This window comes from Brachionichthys hirsutus, chromosome 12, assembly GCF_040956055.1.
Source record: "Brachionichthys hirsutus isolate HB-005 chromosome 12, CSIRO-AGI_Bhir_v1, whole genome shotgun sequence".
NCBI lineage: Eukaryota > Metazoa > Chordata > Actinopteri > Lophiiformes > Brachionichthyidae > Brachionichthys > Brachionichthys hirsutus.
This window is the reverse complement of record NC_090908.1, coordinates 12,581,502-12,600,566: the sequence shown is the minus strand read 5'-3', so window position 1 is coordinate 12,600,566 and position 19,065 is coordinate 12,581,502. Positions and strand designations below refer to the sequence as shown.

Here is a 19,065-nt window from a genome sequence, read left to right as displayed (position 1 = left end):
GGATCTCTGCTGTACTGAACCACTGAGACTCGGTCTTTGTTGTCATCCACACTGAGTGTCTCGACTATTCTTTGGACAAAGTCTTGCATAGCTGCAAATCCACTTATAGTTCCATCAGATCCATCCAACAAGAACACAACGTCCTTTCCTGATGGCTGTCTCTCCACTAGGGAACATACAGTTTGAAAGACGGTTAGTTACGCTAATGCGACCAACGTGTCACGCATTAAAGGTCGATGGTGAAAGGCAACCTCAATGTTTGCGGCTTACTGTATTAACACTGGTGCACTTGTTATGCCATAGTGACTGTGGTTGACTTAAACTTACTAAATACTTTTGAATTGACTTCAGTTTGGAGCTGCCATGATCTTGGAATGTAAAAATGTGTTACTTTCTTACCAGTTACTGTTGGTGGCATGGGTGTGGCCCTCACTCGCACTGTGCTCATTACAGAGGAGAGCTGTTCTTGGACACTGGGGAGGTCAGTGAACGCAGACACTGTTAGAGCATAATTAGGGTCATAAGAGATCTTCTGCAGCTCATTTCTGTCGGAGGCTCTTGTCCCAATGGGAATTGCAACAATGCCCTGCTGTTTGAGAGCAGAGGCTGGCGTTTCTACATTGTCAAAAGACCTTCCACCATTTAGCAGGATCAACATCTGTGCAACCCCTTGCAGTCGTCTGCTCCCGGAGGAGGTAGTAAAGACATTGTCCTTGACATATTGGAGGGCTGCCCCAGTGTTGAGGGGCTGGCCTCCTCTGTGTTTCAACCCTCTGACCGAATCCACAATATCCTCTCTTGTGGTATATGTGTTGAGATAGAAAGTGACCTCTGCATCTCTGCTGTACTGGACCACAGAGATGCGGTCATTGTCTGGCCCCACATTGAGTTTCTCCACAACTCTTTCAACAAAATCACGCATGGCAGGGAAGCCATTCCTTGTGCCTTCAGAACCATCCAGAAGGAACACAATGTCCCTTTTGGCAGTCTCAACTGAGAACAAAGGGAAGACAGAAAAATAAGTGCCTTTGCAAGACATACGCTGGAGTTTATATCATGATGTTGTAAAGTATTTGGGAGTTTATTACGAAACATCTGACCAAGTTCAAATTAAAGCCAAACCTTAGGCAAACTTAATGTCTACTTCAAAGAACATGCACAGGTGAGGAAGTATTACACCAACTGATGTTCTTTTAAATTATGTGAAAGAAATCAGGAAGGATATCCGGCAAGCGAGAGGCCATGCTTGTTGACGTACCAGCTACAGTTGGTGAATCTGGGGTGATGTCAATAATCACAGCCTCCACAGAGGACTGAAGTTGCTGTTGGACTCTGGGAAGGTCCGTAAATTCAGATACAGATAGAGCAGAACTGGGATTGTGTGCTATCTTCTGCAATTCTCTGGTATCGGACCTCCTGCTTCCAATTGCAAAGATTAGGACGCCCAGCTTTTTGAGAGCAGCTGCTGGTGCATCGACACTGTCAAAAGACCTTCCACCACTTAGCAGAATCAGGAGCTGTGGAACTCCTTCCAGGCGCCTGCTTCCAGCAGAGGTCGTGAAGACATTGTCCCTCAAGTGCTGGAGAGCTTCTCCAGTATTGAGGGTTCTTCCGCCTTTGTGGCTCAAACCTCTGACGGTGTCAAGGATCTCGCCTTTTGTTGTGTACGTGTTGAGATAGAAATGGACAGCTGGATCTCTGCTGTACTGAACCACTGAGACTCGGTCTTTGTTGTCATCCACACTGAGTGTCTCGACTATTCTTTGGACAAAGTCTTGCATAGCTGCAAATCCACTTATAGTTCCATCAGATCCATCCAACAAGAACACAACATCCTTTCCTGATGGCTGTCTCTCCACTAGGGAACATACAGTTTGAAAGACGGTTAGTTACGCTAATGCGACCAACGTGTCACGCATTAAAGGTCGATGGTGAAAGGCAACCTCAATGTTTGCGGCTTACTGTATTAACACTGGTGCACTTGTTATGCCATAGTGACTGTGGTTGACTTAAACTTACTAAATACTTTTGAATTGACTTCAGTTTGGAGCTGCCATGATCTTGGAATGTAAAAATGTGTTACTTTCTTACCAGTTACTGTTGGTGGCATGGGTGTGGCCCTCACTCGCACTGTGCTCATTACAGAGGAGAGCTGTTCTTGGACACTGGGGAGGTCAGTGAACGCAGACACTGTTAGAGCATAATTAGGGTCATAAGAGATCTTCTGCAGCTCATTTCTGTCGGAGGCTCTTGTCCCAATGGGAATCGCAACAATGCCCTGCTGTTTGAGAGCAGAGGCTGGCGTTTCTACATTGTCAAAAGACCTTCCACCATTTAGCAGGATCAACATCTGTGCAACCCCTTGCAGTCGTCTGCTCCCGGAGGAGGTAGTAAAGACATTGTCCTTGACATATTGGAGGGCTGCCCCAGTGTTGAGGGGCTGGCCTCCTCTGTGTTTCAACCCTCTGACCGAATCCACAATATCCTCTCTTGTGGTATATGTGTTGAGATAGAAAGTGACCTCTGCATCTCTGCTGTACTGGACCACAGAGATGCGGTCATTGTCTGGCCCCACATTGAGTTTCTCCACAACTCTTTCAACAAAATCACGCATGGCAGGGAAGCCATTCCTTGTGCCTTCAGAACCATCCAGAAGGAACACAATGTCCCTTTTGGCAGTCTCAACTGAGAACAAAGGGAAGACAGAAAAATAAGTGCCTTTGCAAGACATACGCTGGAGTTTATATCATGATGTTGTAAAGTATTTGGGAGTTTATTACGAAACATCTGACCAAGTTCAAATTAAAGCCAAACCTTAGGCAAACTTAATGTCTACTTCAAAGAACATGCACAGGTGAGGAAGTATCACACCAACTGATGTTCTTTTAAATTATGTGAAAGAAATCAGGAAGGATATCCGGCAAGCGAGAGGCCATGCTTGTTGACGTACCAGCTACAGTTGGTGAATCTGGGGTGATGTCAATAATCACAGCCTCCACAGAGGACTGAAGTTGCTGTTGGACTCTGGGAAGGTCCGTAAATTCAGATACAGATAGAGCAGAACTGGGATTGTGTGCTATCTTCTGCAATTCTCTGGTATCAGACCTCCTGCTTCCAATTGCAAAGATCAGGACACCCAGCTGTTTGAGAGCAGCTGCTGGTGCATCAACACTGTCAAGAGACCTTCCACCACTTAGCAGAATCATGAGTTGTGGAACTCCTTCCAGGCGCCTGCTTCCAGCAGAGGTCGTGAAGACATTGTCCCTCAAGTGCTGGAGAGCTTCTCCAGTATTGAGGGTTCTTCCGCCTTTGTGGCTCAAACCTCTGACGGTGTCAAGGATCTCGCCTTTTGTTGTGTACGTGTTGAGATAGAAATGGACAGCTGGATCTCTGCTGTACTGAACCACTGAGACTCGGTCTTTGTTGTCATCCACACTGAGTGTCTCGACTATTCTTTGGACAAAGTCTTTCATAGCTGCAAATCCACTTATAGTTCCATCAGATCCATCCAACAAGAACACAACATCCTTTCCTGATGGCTGTTTCTCCACTAGGGAACATACAATTCAACGTTAGACTGAAGGATATAGTCTGTCATGGCATTAACTATTTTGTCTGCTCAGGTGGCACACAGTGTCCTTGAAAGTGACTTTGGCTGACATCGACATTTTTAGTTGCATGTTATGGAATTTTAGAATTCTTTTAAATATTTTTTAAAATATAATACACATAGCTAGAGATTTATCTTTTATTACTTTTTTAAGTCTTGTTTCTCTATCGTTACAAGGATGCTCACAGCACTTTTTTATTTGACATGTTTTCTATAAATAAATTCTCAAATTTATGGAATACTGTACACCTCCTCTCTGAAGGTGCGAATGTTAACTACTTTACACATTTATTATTGCTCTTTTATCTATACTCATTAAACATATTTGAGTACTGCAATGACGGTCTGAATTTTACTAAGCTACTGTTCAATATTTTTTTATTTGTTAATGTGAATGAAATGATTCTTTTAAAAATTAAATGAGGCTACAGATTTTTGTAATTAAGTAATTGGCTGTTTCAGTGGAGTAATCAGTTTTGGTTATAAATCATGCCTTATTCATACATTTTGTTTTATTCATTCTTAGAAATTATCATTTATATATTTTTGATTTGTATATAATTTTACAAAATGATGACAGAAATGCCTAATGTTTAGCAAATAATCAAGTAGATTTCTTTGTGTGGTGGTTTTTGCTCATTCTCGTCCTCGTATATGTAAACCCTACTTTTATGCACTTAACACTCATTCATTAAATTCCTGAGGATAATTATTAGCATTATAAATGTAACATTTAAATTCAATCTCTAAAGAAATTGCAGATATGTAGATTGATTCAAGAATTTCTTAGCATCATTAATCTTTTTACCTGCTTTAGATTCCTCCTCAACTCCCATTGGAATAAGGTGACTCATCAATCTTTGTTGAAGTTGGTGGAGATTTGCAAAGTCAGGGACTGAAAAAGTCTGATTCTGGTTGGATGAAATGGCTTGCATCTCATCTGAACTTGACATTCGTGACCCAATTGCAAAGATGGCAACCCCTTCAGCCTTGAGCATGTTTGCAGGTCCCCTGGGCGAATCTCTTGATCTTCCACCAGCTAACAACACAAGTATCTGTTCGGCACCTTCACGATGACGACCAGTATTTGAAGCAAAAACATTATCCCAAACAAACTGCAATGCTGCACCAATATAGTGAGGCCTTCCACCCTTTGGTTTTAGGGTTGCTATGTGCTTCAGAATGTCGGCTCTTTTGTTGTATGTATTCAGATTAAAGTTAAGTTCAGCATTGTTGCTATACTGTACAACGGCAACTTTGTCTCTTCCTTGGTCCACGTCAAAGTTGCCCGCAATTTTTGCAACAAATTCACTTATAGCAGAAAATCTACTCTTCACATCATCAGATCCATCAATGAGAAAGACAATATCTCTGTTCATTATGGAGCTTGAACCTAAAAAAATAACATACATAGATATTAGATGCACCTTTCAACTTTATGAAAAATAAAGTACAGTTTAGCTATTATGCTTGTTTGACTCACCTACACTCGGACTAACGGTACTTTTGTAAGAAGCCATGGCTGCCACCAACTGTTGTCTCACCAGAGGAAAGTCTGACATGTCCTTGATAAAATACTTGGCTTTTGGACTGTGTGCCAGTTGCTCCAACTCCACCTCATCTGCATTCTTCACTCCAATGCTGTAAAGGATAATTCCAGCATTTCTCAATCTGGCCAATGCACCTGAGACATCGTCCTCTGATTTTCTCCCGCTTAAGAGAACCAATATCTGTGGAATTCCCTGCTGGGCTCTGCTTCCAGATGAAGCAGTGAACACATTGCTTCTCACAAAATCAAGGGCTTCGCCAGTGTTCAAGTGAAGCCCTCCCATCAGCTTCGTGTTTCTCAAGTGACTCAAGATATTGCCTTTCAGTGGGTACGTGTTCAGCAGAAAGTCAACTGTGGATTCTGTGCTGTACTGAATCAAAGCAACTTGCGTGTCACTTGGCCCAATATCTACTTGCTTGACAAAATCATTGACAAATTGCAAGAGGTGCCCTGCGTTTGGTCTCATATCATCCGACCCATCGAGGAGAAAAACAATATCGGCACTCTGGAGCTCTACTTTTGAGACTGTGGAAGTGTCTGAAATAGATAATGGACAAATTTATGCACATTTGATAAAACCTTCAGTGCTGTGAAGACATTTTAAGTCATCGCATGATGTATAATTATTATAACACCTTTTACATCGACATATATGCCTTGCGTGCTATTGCTGTTAAAATGCAAGTATATTTCTAAGTCTTACCGAAAACACTTGGAAATTCATCCGTTTCTTGAGCACTTCTCAGCGTGGCTTCTACAGATGGAGGCATGCTCTGCAGATTTCTAAAGTTTGTGAAATGAAAATAATGTGCTGGTGTGAAGGAGATGGTTTGCATTTCCAAAGTATCAGCATTCTTTGATCCAATGCTAAAAGTCTTGACTCCCTGGTCTTTGAGGGACTGTGCCGGTCCTCTCACATCATCCCCTGATCTCCCACCACTGAATACATACAGATACTGAGGAACCGATTCCGCCTGTCTGCCTCCAACTGAAGCAGCAAAGACGTTGTCTCTGGCAAACTCAAGGGCTTTTCCAATGTTGAGTGGCCTTCCAAACTTATGTCTCATTGTTCTGATGGAATTGAGCACATCGACCTTGGATGAATAGGAGTTCAAGTAGAAATTGACTGTGGCATCGCGGCTGTATTGAATAACGGCCACTTGATCTCTGTTATCATCGAGATTTAAACTGTCAGCAACTTTTTCAACAAAGCCTCGTATCTCTTCAAAACCATTTCGCGAGTCGTATGATCCATCGATCAGAAATACGACATCTGTTTTCTTAAGATCTGCAAGGAAAAAGGAAGCAAATGCAATGGAAGTTTCTGCGTGTGAAATGAGAGTACCTACAGCGACGGCTAAAAAGAAAAAAGATTTCTTTACATCTTACCAAAACTCTCTGTGGGCGTGGGTTGATCTATGTGTTGGGAAGCCTCTCTTAACAATGAAAACACATCCTGTTTAGCAGTAGGAAGCTCCTCGTAATCAATAATTGAGAGAGCGTAGTTGGGCTCGTGAGATATTGTCTGCAGCTCGAGGGTGTCGGCCTCAGCTGTTCCAATGGCCATTACAATGACACCAATCTCTTTCAACAATCTGACTGGGGTTCTTATGTCATCTCCAGATCTCCCACTGCTTAATAGGATGAGGAGCTGTGGAACTCCCTCAAGGAGTCGGCTTTCAGACTCGGAAGCAAACACATGGTCCCTCACATACTGAAGTGCCTCTCCAATGTTGTGGGGATAACCTCCTTTGTGGCGCAGGCCTTTTACAGCATCAAGAATGCCATCCTTTGTTGAGTATTGTCTCAAGTTAAAGTTAATCTCAGCTGTGTTGCTGTACTGGGCCACAGCCACGTGATCCCTGTTTGCATCAATGTTCAGTTCTGATACTATTCTCTGCACAAAGTCTTTAACATCAGGGAAACCTTGCAGAGAAGCGTCAGAACCGTCAAGTAAAAAAACAACATCTCGTCTTTTGGGATCTGCAATCACACAGCAATATATACACAAAATTACGATTTGTAAAAAACGGCATATTAAATATGGTGTAGCGTGCACAACTTTTGTTCATTATGATTGAAATGGCCTGATAATTGTAGTGATGGGAAACAAAACCAATAATGTTTGTTTTTTTCCCACTATGAGAAACAAAGAAAGAAAGAAACATCTGGCCAGCAGGTACAAATGATTTGGAATGAATAGCCTGTGATCCATGTGCATCTAACGGTGTAGAAAGTTGTGCATGTAGAATACAACCCCAGGTCACTCCAGTCATCATAGGCTTACCATACAACTCTTGCTCAACAGCAGGAATGTCACGCTTTTGGATGGCAGTATATATTTGTTGTTCAATGCCTGGCAGGTCGGTGGTATCTGCCGCAAAGAAGGCACGATTGGGCTCCTGTGACATCGACTGAATCTCAAGGATGTCTGCGTTCTTTGCTCCCACCACAAAGACCGTCACACCACTTCCTCGCAAGTTCTCTACGGCGTATCTGACGTCGTCACTGGACCGTCCGCCAGTTAAGAGAAGCAAAATCTGAGGAACTTGCTGTTGGCGCCTACTTCCAGAAGAGGTTGTAAAGATATTATCCATGACGTACTGAAGGGCGGCGCCGGTATTACGGGTTCTGCCTCCTTTCTGCCTCAGACTTCGCACCGTGCCGGCAGCGTCCTCCCGTGTTTTATGCGTGTTGAGATAGAAATCAACAGCGGGCTCTCTGCTATACTGCACCACTGAAACGCGATCTTTGTTTTCATCCACATTTAGCCTCTCCACCATTCTCCCAACAAAGCTAATCAGTGCGTTAAATTCATTTTGGATCTCATCTGAGGAATCCAGTAAAAATACAATATCGTGCTGAATGGATTCAGCTTGATCTGTAGAGACTTTGACAGACACAAGAACGATGCTCAGTTAGTTTCATCACAATGAAAAGGGATCTTTACACGGACAGACCGACCGACAGACAGACAGAAAGACATTCTTACCGATACCGTTGTCAGGTTTTAGTCTTGGCTGCTGCCGAGGAACCCTTTTCACAAATGACACAAGCTGCTGATGGATGTTTCCGACATCCTCGAACCGCAGCACAGAGAAAGCATAGAAAGGGTTATGTGCGATCATTTGCTGCTCGAGTATGTCTGCGTTTCTTGTGCCCACACAGAACGGAACGACTCTGTTCTGTTTCAAGGCCACAGCAGCACCTGCAACGTCATCTTGAGATCTTCCCCCAGTCAACAGAATCAATATCTGAGGGATGCCTTCTTTATCCCGACTTCCATAGTGATCAACAAAAGCATTGCTCCTCACGTATTCCAGAGCTGCCCCAGTGTAGAGCTGTCCGCCGCCTTTATGGTCGAGCTGCTCGATGGCATCGAGAACGTCTCGTTTCTCTGTGTAGGTGTTCAGACTGAAATGTGTCTGTGGTTCTCTGCTGTACTGGACCACAGAAACGCGGTCTTTGTCCTCACCGACATCGAGCGCATCGACCACTTTGTGGACAAAACTTTTCATTGCTGGGAAGTCACTCTGTGTCACGTCTGACCCATCCAATAGAAACACTACATCTCTTTGTGAGGACTCTAATTCAACTGGAGAAGAATGAGGAAAGAAAATTGAGTTTAAGAGAACCTTGTAGAAGAATCAGACATATATATATATATATATATATATATAGCGGTGCAATCACATATACAATGGTAATCCAAATTGGAAGTGGTTACTGAAGTAAACAAAGTGTTAGACAAACATTTGAGATAACTACCAGGAAATAACTACAAGGTAAGGAAGTCCTCTTTCAAAAATGAAAGATGGCAAAAGATGGAAATTATACTTCGGTATTCTTTATCTCTAAATATTCAGTCAATGATGTGACGATCATTGGCTCAAGGAAGAGCTTAAGAGTAAAGGGAAAGGATGCTTTGCTGATGTGAAGCTGTCAAGCAAAGACTCTCCAAGGTACAAGACAAAAATGATGAGCGCCAATCAAGAGACAGCACAGCCATGAAGTTGCCTCGCGTCAGAGAGGACGGCTTGAGAGACACAAAACTGATCGACCGACACGAGATGATGCAGTTTCACCGCAATTCAAAATGTGAAGGACCGAACGTGCTTTAACACAGTTTGATTCTCACCGACTCGGTGAGAATCAGGGATACTTCTTACCTACAGCGGTGGGAGGCTCGGGATGTATATCCGCCTGGACAAAAGCAGCTATCTCTGGCTGAATAGACAGAAGTTCACCAAAGACAGGAAGGTTGAAAAGAAATTTAGAGGAGAAGGCAATTTTTTGAAGCTCCTCCTGTTTGGCATTTTTCATTCCAATGGCAAAAGAAAGGACACCAATTTCTTTCAGTTTTAACGCAGCTTCTGAAACGTCGTCTTTGGATTTGCCACCAGTCATTAAAATCAGAATCTGAGGGACTCCGTCTCGGCGTCTGCTCCCAGATGAAGCAGTGAAAACGTGGTCTTGAACAAACTCTAGAGCAGCTCCGGTGTTGCGTGGTCGTCCACCTTTATGTCGAAGACTTCTTATAGCATAGATGATTGCCTTTTTTGATTTGTGCGTGTTTAGGTTGAAGTAAACTGCAGCGTCGTCACTATATTGTAGGACGGCTACTCGAACCTTGTCTTCATCTGTGACCAGCTCTTCAGCCATTCTTCTGATGAACTCTCGAATAGCTGGTAATCCATTTCTGGAGTCATCCGACCCATCAAGGAGAAACACTATGTCTCTCTTGTTGCTTCCTGTGTCAACAAGGTGATACATGGATAGACAGAAATTCAAGAGCGACTTGTTCAAGACATTTCTTTGCTCACGATTGTCAGCATGAGCAAGTTGAAAGTCATAAAGTGAGCATGGAAAGAAAGATGAGCCATTGCTCTGGAATTGTTATTTAGAGCATAGCTGTTCAAGAAACATCTTTTTATCCAAAAAAAGATGTATGAAAGAATTTCTCGACTCCTCTTCAACGTTGAAGCGGAGGAAGATTGAAGAAAAAGGCAAAAGAGCGCTACAGTCTTGAAAGCCCAAGACGTGTAAAGAGTCATAGATTTTCGAGCATGAGTATCATGCAACAGAAACATACCAAAACATTGAATCACAGTAGAATCATTTACTAGAACTTCTTTACAGAGGTTCTGAGACAGCAGAAAATATCATCCTGACGACAACTGATAAATTTCTACATTGTAATTTGAAACAAATGTGCAGTTCTTACCTACTAAATCAGAGATTCCATTCATGGTTGTCTCAGTGTCTATGTCTATGTTCAGAGTAGCAACGACTTGTGATTGAATTGAGGCCAACATGGATAGATCAGGCACCATGTATGTGAATCCAGGCTTGAAGGCAATCGTTTCCATCTCTGACCGTTTGGCATCTCCCACTCCAACCCCCACTGACACAATGTCATGCTCTTTAAGAGCGAAAGCTGGGGTTCTCACATTATCCGTGGAGGGTTTGGTGCTTAGAAGAATTAAAATCTGGGGCACTCCTTCTAGTCTCCTACTGCCCATTGAGGAAGTGAAGACACTGTGCCTCACAAACTGGAGAGCTTCCCCAATATCAAGGCGTCTCCCACCCTTGTGCCTAAAATTGTCTATGGCATTCAGAATGTCATTCTTTGACTTGTGAGAATTCAGATCAAAATCAACCTTGGAATCATCAGAAAACTGAACCACAGACACTCTGTCTTGGCTACCATCAATGGAAAGACTCTCCACTATGCTCTTAACAAAGAGTTTAATCTCTGGGAATCCATTTCTTGTGTTATCAGAGCCATCCAGTAGGAACACAATATCTCTTTTAGCAGCATTGCTTTGTACTGAGACAAAACAAATTCGTTTCAGATATTCCGAAAGCACATCAAAGTCACCACGTTTAAAAAAGAAAAAGCCAGCCAAATGAGATTTTTCTTACCTTGTTGTAGAACCAGGGCCAGTTCTTCCTTTGGAAGGCTCACGTAGTTATTCAGCTTTTGTGGTATGGTGTTAAGCTCACTGAATTCCTTCACTCTGAAGGCGAAGGAAGGGTTGTGTGAAATCGCCTCAATCTGCTTTGGGTCTGCATTCTTGACACCGACACCAAATGGCACGACCCCCTCTGTCTTCAGTATACCAGCAGGTTCTTTCACATTATCCCTGGACCTGCTTCCACTCAGTACGATGAGAAACTGAGGGACGTTTTGAGATGCTCGACTGCCATGTCTTTCAGAGAAGATGGTATCTTTCATGAATCGTAGGGCCGATCCTGTATTTAGAGTCCGTCCACCGGCCAGTGTCAATGCATTGACAGCTCTGATCACCTCATCTTTGGTTCGGAAAGTATTGAGGTAGAAATTTGGAGTCTGCCTCTCACTATGTTGAACCACTGAAATTCGTACACTGTCAGTCCCAACGTCAAGCGGCTCAATGACTTTCAAGATAAAGTCCCGGACGTAGGGAAAATCTGCTCGAACACTGTCTGAGCCATCAATGAGGAAGGCAACGTCCCTTTCAGCTCCAGAGAGAACTGAAGAAGAAAAGAATATCAGTCAAATTTGAGCTACATTGCAAATATTACATCAATGCAAACAAAGAAATACTAAACTCACCAGTTTCATCAGGGATTGCTACTGGCACATTTGTGTCGCCAACAACTGTTATCAACTTCGGCATGACTACTTCGGCCAAAGCCGGCAAGTCAGAGAATCTTGTTTCGTGGTAAGCCAAGTTTGGAACAAAGGCAACTGTTTTCAGTTGAGTACTATCTGCTTGTCCAGAACTGACCGTGAAGGTCAGAACACCAGCCAGAGCCAATCGATCGGCTACGGTTTTAACTTCATCCTGGGTTGGACCGCCTGTGATCAGAACCAACACCTGCTGGACGCGCTGTCTCTGACGTGACCCAGCTGATTCTTTGAACATGTTGGTCAGGGCATAATTCATGGCAGCTCCAGTATTCAGAGTTGTGCCTCCAGTGAGTCTGAGTTGAGACACTTTATTCACAACATCTTGCCTGTTGCCAAAGCTGTTCAGATAAAATTCAATTCTTGGACTTTCAGCAAACTGCATGAGACCAATCTGGACCCTGTCGGGACGTACATCCAGCTGGTTGACCACGTTGATGATGAAGTCTCTGACGTAGGGGAGGTTAGTGCTGCCAATGTAGTTTGAGCCATCCACAAGGAAGACAATGTCTCGGATCACTTTCTGAGTCTGCACTGTGGTTATCTCCACCACTAAGAGGCACAAAAACAACAAGAACTCATCATTTGTATAGCACCACAAGCTTCAAGGCACTAAACATTAAAAGAACAAACAAAGGGACGGTATCAAGATGGAAACATTCTTCCAGCTTGTTTCAATAAGCTTTCGATTGATATTAAACTGTGCTTAATATTACCTGGCTCGGTGGGCACTTCCGTCACCATCACTCCAGCAAGTGTTGAGAGTGCGTTCATTATGGTCCTTGAACCCTGGGTGGAAAACCGAGACAAAACCCGCAAGTCCTTCAGTACGTACACAGCGGTGTCGGTAAAGGCAATCTGCCTCAGCGTCGCTCCATCTGCAGCCTTGGAACCTGCAGCTAATGTCAGTACGCCCATTTGATGCAATGCCCTTGCGGGTTCCTCCACACTGTCCCTGGACTTTTTACTGGTCAACACCATGACCAGTTGGGGAACCCCCTGCTGGAGACGACTGCCCTTCTCTGGTCGTATCATGTTCGTCCGCACAAAGTTCAAGGCTGCTCCGATGTTGATTGTAGCCCCAGGTCGTGGTTTGATACCACTCAAAGCAGTTGTTATAGCCTCGTTGGTTCCGTGAGTGTTGAGATCCATTTCCAGTCGAGGGACGTTGCCAAACTGGGCAACGCCAACCTGAACTCCATCTGGACCGATCGGCATGGTGTCAACAAAGCGCTTGATGAATTCACGCACGGCACCGATGTTCTGTGAGCCCATTGTATTGTCAATTAGGAAAATGACATCTCGTTTTCCAGCTGTCAATACTGAAAAGAAAAGAAGAAATATTATAAATATATAAGCCAAATAAGAAAATTCTATAACTGAAATATTTTACAATCATATCAAATTATTAGGTTTATTTATTATCGAAAAAAATAGGGCTGTCTAGCAAATATTGATTTTAGGTAAAAGTCTAACATTATTTTTTTAAATAAATTTTGACGGCTAAACATGGACAAGACATATCGTAACACAATGTACCCATAAGGGCGGACATGTGTGTTCAAATTCTTATTAAAGTTCATTTAGTTTAGCATTCATACACATTTATCTACTTCAGCTACTCTAGTATATTTTAAGATGGATTAAATAATATTTTGGTGCAGAAAATAATTAATTTTGTGAATTTTTAACATTAAATTTTATCCTCCTATAATTACCCTCACAGATGTTCCAATATACATTAAGGTCGAGATCATAGTCTTCCCTGGCGTTTCCTTCAGCTTCTCATACCTTGACATTATCAATACGCATTCTGCTTGTAAAAATAAATCTGAAGCAAAAGCTGTCATTAAGAATTAAGGTTCATGATTCTCAAACTTTGCAGTATTATTACCAGCATGAATTAATTTCTGCCGTTAAAATCCTGACATTGGAGAATAATGTCCTTTTAAGACAGCTTTATTCTGCCTTGCACACTACATTACATTCATGCCGATCTTCCACAAACACAATCCCCCGCCAACATGCACAGAGAGGTTACATACCTTCTATGAACTCAGTCTGAACTAAAATGGTGCGCTGGACCACCCCGTTAATGTACGGGAGCAGCTGGTCCCCCATGTTTGCCAAAGAACTGAATTCAGGAGCTGACAGGACAAAACTCGTATCTGTCGCGACTGCTTCCAGATCTGCTGTGGCGGTGTCACCAATCGCCACGGCGACTGTGATAACACCTGCCCTCTTAAGGGCCCGATCGCTGGCACCGGTGTCATCAGTGGATGGACCAGCACTGATAATCACCAACATCTGGGGCACACCCTCCTCTGCTCTGCCCCCAGCTGTTTGGCTCAAAAGGCTCTCCGCCACTTCCTCCAAGGCAGCCCCCAGGTTCGCTTGGTCGCCCCCAGGGTAGACCAGACCCTTCACAGCTTCCAGGACGGATGATTTGCTGTCATAGCTATTTAGATAGAACTTTATCTCTGGGTCTGCGTTGTACAGGGCCAAGGCCACCCGAACAGTGTCCCTGCCCACATCAAGCTGCTCAATGACTCTCAAAACCAAATCGCGCACAAAGGGGAAGTTTGCCGCTCCAACGTTCTGTGATCCATCAATTAAGACAACTAGGTCAGCTGAATCTTGAGCTTTAAGGAGAGAGAGAGAAAACAGAACAAAATGGAACTTGTGAAGGAGTTACGGTGAGACAGACGTGGACTCGTGCTCGCATAACACGGTGTGTGTTTGCGTGACGGTGAACAGATCAATAACAACACGTCATACTGCATGTAGGCTGAACCGAGGAGATTTCCTGAGGCGATGCCATGAGGGATTCTCCTGCTGGGCACGGACTGATTCTTGATTGATTGGGCTCCGAGAGTTTAATGAGTCTCTGAAATAGCATTTTTACAAATCCAGAGCAGATTACAGCTCTTCCCTTGACATGATTGCCTCCACCAATGGAGCCATGCAGCAGTTACGTGATCCAATTGGCTGATTGTGTAGAGAAGGCATCGCTAGGTAGGAAAGGTTGACTGGATTCTAGTTATCATCTCTGTTAGGGAAGTTGTGATTCCAAATTGGGTGGGAGATTGGATCATGGGCCGGAATAAACTCCACTAAATAATGAACGGGTGTGTTGAGCATATTGTGTGTTACATATTTAGGTGTTGCGTTTACATGTGACGTGTCCTTGCTACGCTCTCCACCGCGTTCAGCCCTCCCATGCAGACTCTTGTTACAGACTTTGGATACAGTGACCAGTCATGACCCTGTGGCCTATCTTTGGTTCCTGCAGGTTTACAGTACTTGAGAACAGATTTACATTTTTTTTTCAAAGTTTCCTAAGAATTGAATTTAAAATCCCAGAAAACTTTCACGTAATTTTATCTGCAAATGTAAATGTCCTCAAAGTACTTGTCCTGTAGGTCAAGGATGAGTCCAGGCAGGTTCATCACCGTTTCAAATACAGAATACTGCACATATTTCACACAGATACACATTGTGACTGATAAAGACAAACACAAAATGCAAGACACGGAAGCAGTTGTGCGCAGTTAGCTTTTGTTAAAAGCTCGTTTTTTTTAATTTTAAGATGTAGTGATCTAAGGAAAGGCATCCTCTAGATCATCCTCTGCTCCAAGGTTGTTAATCCGAGGAGTCGTTGTATGGATTTATTCTGCTGCTTTCCTGTAACCGAGGTAACCAATATCCCACTTCAGATAAAATATCTGGTCCATTTCTCCAAATCTTTGTGACCTTTGCAGAAGCAGGTATCTGTGCCACGTCCACACCCTCGCCCACACCTTAAGCTGAGGTGTTGTAAGGGTGTCAATCACATGCAGATGTCATTGTGGTTTTTAGAGCATTACAACCAATATTAGGACAAAAACAAGTGAGGTTAATTTTGCGGGTGAAAGGTTATTCTGGTTAAAAAAATTCAACTTAATTGTGTTAATGATAAAACCCAGTCATGATCACATGTGCGGCAGCAACTTCCTGCACATGTAGATGCATTAGTATGGTAGTGACACTGGTCCCATTTCGTTACCTGTCCCTCCTTCAGTCACCGGGGCCTCGTTTGCCACAGGAAAACCCCCTGACCGGGTCACGGCACCGCATAGCCCCGCTACTAAATCTTGAATTATGTCCCGCAGAGCCAGGAAAGAGTCTACACTGAATGCGTGAGTGTCATACGGCTGGCTAGCCATCTCTCTGAGCTCAGATTCCACCGCGTCCCGAACTCCAACCGCAAACATCTCCACGCCTGCGAGTCGCAGCACCAGGGCCGGCGCGGCGACGTCGTCCTGGGACCGGCCGTCCGTCAGCACCACCACCAGCTGGGCCGCCCCTTCAGCGGCGCGGCTGCCGGAAGCAGCCGTCAAGTGTGTTCGGCTGAGGAAATCCAGACCCAGGCCCGTGCGCGTGCCCCCACCACGGTAAAACAAAGCCTTGACGTGGGCCAGGACCCCCTGTGTGGTTGGGTAGCTGTTGAGCTGGAACTCGGTGTCTGGCTTGTTATTGTATTGAGCAAGGGCGAATTTAAATCTGCCTCCTCCGACCCGGTGCAACGCTTGTATCAAGTCGTACAGAAACTGTCTGACGTGCTCAAAGTTCTCCTCGCCGATACTCCAGGATGAATCCACTAGAAAGTATATGTCAGCTGCCAACCCTTGTGCGCAATCTTCAAGAAAGTTTGGAGGACAGAAGTGAAGACCAGTAAAAACTCGATGTTTGGTTCCACAATATTGTGCTGGTGCGAAACATTAAAAACAAAATGGAACTGTTCTGACAGAATATTCTGCTTCTGGAAGTCGGTCTTCCTCTTCATATGATTTTCTTACAACACAGGATGGTTTTAAATAAAAGCAAAAACCTTTGACCAACAAGTAAGTAGAAATAAATTCTAGATCAAAAAAGATAACAAAAACACTAATAATAATCAGAGAAACCATCTGAAAATGGACCCGAAAGACTTTGTCTAGGATGAGTGGAGTTCAACTTACCTTCCTGAGCATCGAGATTGGGGAGGAGTCCTGCGAACAGGACGGCCAGGAGGGCGCAGAGCGGCAACAGCCGAGGCCGCCTCATCTTCTAGCACCGAAACAGGAAAGGGGGTACCTGCAAGCCCGAACCCCAAAAGAAAACACACATCAGCCTTCTCTCAATGCCACGCAAGACCCCTCAAAGTCCACAAGGTAGCATCACCTGCTCAGGGACCAGGAAAGCCACCGTGATAGCCCTCGGGTCCTTGGGACCATTTGGGAAAGGCTATAAAGTCTGCCTGTCTCTAAATGGGGCTTTAAAAGCCACTCGTTTGAATTTCAAATTAAAATAGTCCCTTCTCCCACCTTTATGAGCTGCAGCGCTCGTCTGTGATGAGAAACACCTGTCCAAACCACCGGGCGAAGTTCTCCGACAACCGACTCTCGCTGCTAAGCGTCGTGTTTTCCAACTCTCAAATGAATGTGTTCTTAAGAGGGGCGTCGGGCTGGAAAGTCCGGCTTCACTGCGGAGCTCCGTGTTTTCTATTTGGCCTGATTCTCTCATTGTGATGTTTAGTCATGTCACGGGAAATGAGAGGAAAATGAGACTCGGAGCAACAATGGACTATTTCATTTAGCTCAGGGAGCCGTTTGGGAGTAGAGAGGAGAACGCGCACGTTTATTTAACTTTACATGAAGCAGCTGTGATTGGTCGGGGCAAATATGGGCGGAGCAAAGAGGATGGAAGGAAGCTGCTGATCAGCCTCCTGAGTTTTTCATGGGGCGCTGTGCTGCTGCGTGTCCAGTGTGAGCCACAAACGCACAATGAACAGACACACACACACACACACTGCTGATGGAGCGTGTTCAGTTAATAGAGGAGGATTTAAGAAACCACATCAAATAACCAAAATGGTTTGGGATCTGGATCTGGATCTGGATCAGAACGTTGTATCTGTTAATATCCACACAAATAATTACGGATGGTCTCTTTTCATCCTACTGGTCCAAATGTTTTTGTTTTCTTTATCGTTCTAATCCTGCCAACGACTACGACAGGATGTTGTTAGAAGAACTATTGATCGATCAGCTTTTAATGGCAGCCTCTGATGAATGTTTACTAGAAGCGTTTCTTGTGGCTCTGCCTGGAAACTGTTCCCTGATTGATGGGCTTTTAATGACGGCGCCTTCAGGGAGGCATTCGACCTCTGATTGGTCTCTGGTTCATCCAACGCTTTCTCCAGCTGCTGATTGGGTCTCTCTTTGCAGCGGTCGGTAACAGACTGCAGACTTCTCCCTGGGGCCCGCTGAAGCCACTGTGTGATTGTAAATGTGGGCCGGGAGCCCGTGTGATCGGCTCGCAGCCGCCTGCAGTGGATTCTGGCCCGATCCACCCTGTGATTTTACCGGCCGTGCCTTCGGGCCTCGACTTAAATGACTCTGTGCTGCTGCGGCGAAAGAAACCTTTCACAAGCGGAGGAAAGAGTCGGTCACCGTGGAGGAAAGAGTCGGTCACCGTGGCTGGAAGCGAGGCCATCGCCATGCACGGCAATAATTCATTATAGTGAACGCGGCGCAGTGTTTACAGCTGGGCTGGCTGTTTACGCAGACCAGACGGATGAGAATCTCTCTGCGCTGGGCGGAGACCGTAACGACGCACTTTTATCGACTTGGGCATCGCCGTGCATCCTGTAGAAACACTAAACAACGGCACAACGTTGGAGTTCAGCTGCAGACGTAACGTTTGGCTTCATGATGAGAAATATTATTGGAATTCCCACCGTCTAATGGATGAAAGTTAAAGCTGCGAGCGTTCTCGGGAAGGAATTCCCTCGACGGTGAGAAATGCTCGCCGTCGCTTTGGAGATAAAGGGCGCAGCGATGTGTCCCTTTATTAACAGGGAGCAGCGTTCGTTTGCATTCACGGAGATGGACGCCGAGCCGTGAGAGCTCAGAGGCACGTTTGCAGCTGGACCACACATGCACACGCACGTGCACGTTTACAGGCACACATATAAACTCTTACACAAGCTTGCAGCCTCGATGACCCAACATTAATTGCACGTTTTACCGACAAGGCGAAGTATAACCAGGATAAGAAAAGCGGCGTCTCCAAAACAAAAGGAGTAGAATTAGACTAGAAACGCTCCGATTCCGACTCGGATACCAGAACATCCGACTGAAACGAGACCGAAAGGAAGCCAGATGTGACGGGACAAAAAAAACACAGAGCGATTTCACCAACGTCCTGCGC

The 19,065-nt window shown here is 44.5% G+C and overlaps 1 protein-coding gene across 1 annotated transcript; it reads right to left on the bottom strand.

The window, feature by feature from the left end:
- Positions 1–395: 395 nt before the first annotated feature.
- LOC137901946 (collagen alpha-3(VI) chain-like) lies at positions 396–16,917 on the bottom strand. The gene is made up of 12 exons (XM_068745980.1): positions 16,833–16,917; positions 15,878–16,510; positions 13,878–14,474; positions 12,549–13,154; positions 11,758–12,384; positions 11,085–11,675; positions 10,388–10,989; positions 9,322–9,956; positions 8,152–8,732; positions 2,092–2,685; positions 779–993; positions 396–473 (listed from the first exon to the last, which is right to left on the bottom strand). The coding sequence occupies exons 1-12, from the start codon at positions 16,915–16,917 to the stop codon at positions 396–398; spliced, it is 5,844 nt and encodes a 1,947-aa protein (XP_068602081.1).
- Between the last annotated feature and the right edge of the window lie 2,148 nt (positions 16,918–19,065).

Excerpts from the sequence above, each read along its gene's own strand:
- LOC137901946 (XM_068745980.1), bottom strand. The coding sequence starts at position 16,917 with ATGAGGCGGCCTCGGCTGTTGCCGCTCTGCGCCCTCCTGGCCGTCCTG. Across the intron at positions 12,385-12,548 it reads GGAAGTGCCCACCGAGCCAG|TGGTGGAGATAACCACAGTG; the intron begins GTAATATTAAGC and ends TGTGCCTCTTAG. Across the intron at positions 9,957-10,387 it reads TGAATGGAATCTCTGATTTA|TCGCTCTTGAATTTCTGTCT; the intron begins GTAGGTAAGAAC and ends GTCTTGAACAAG.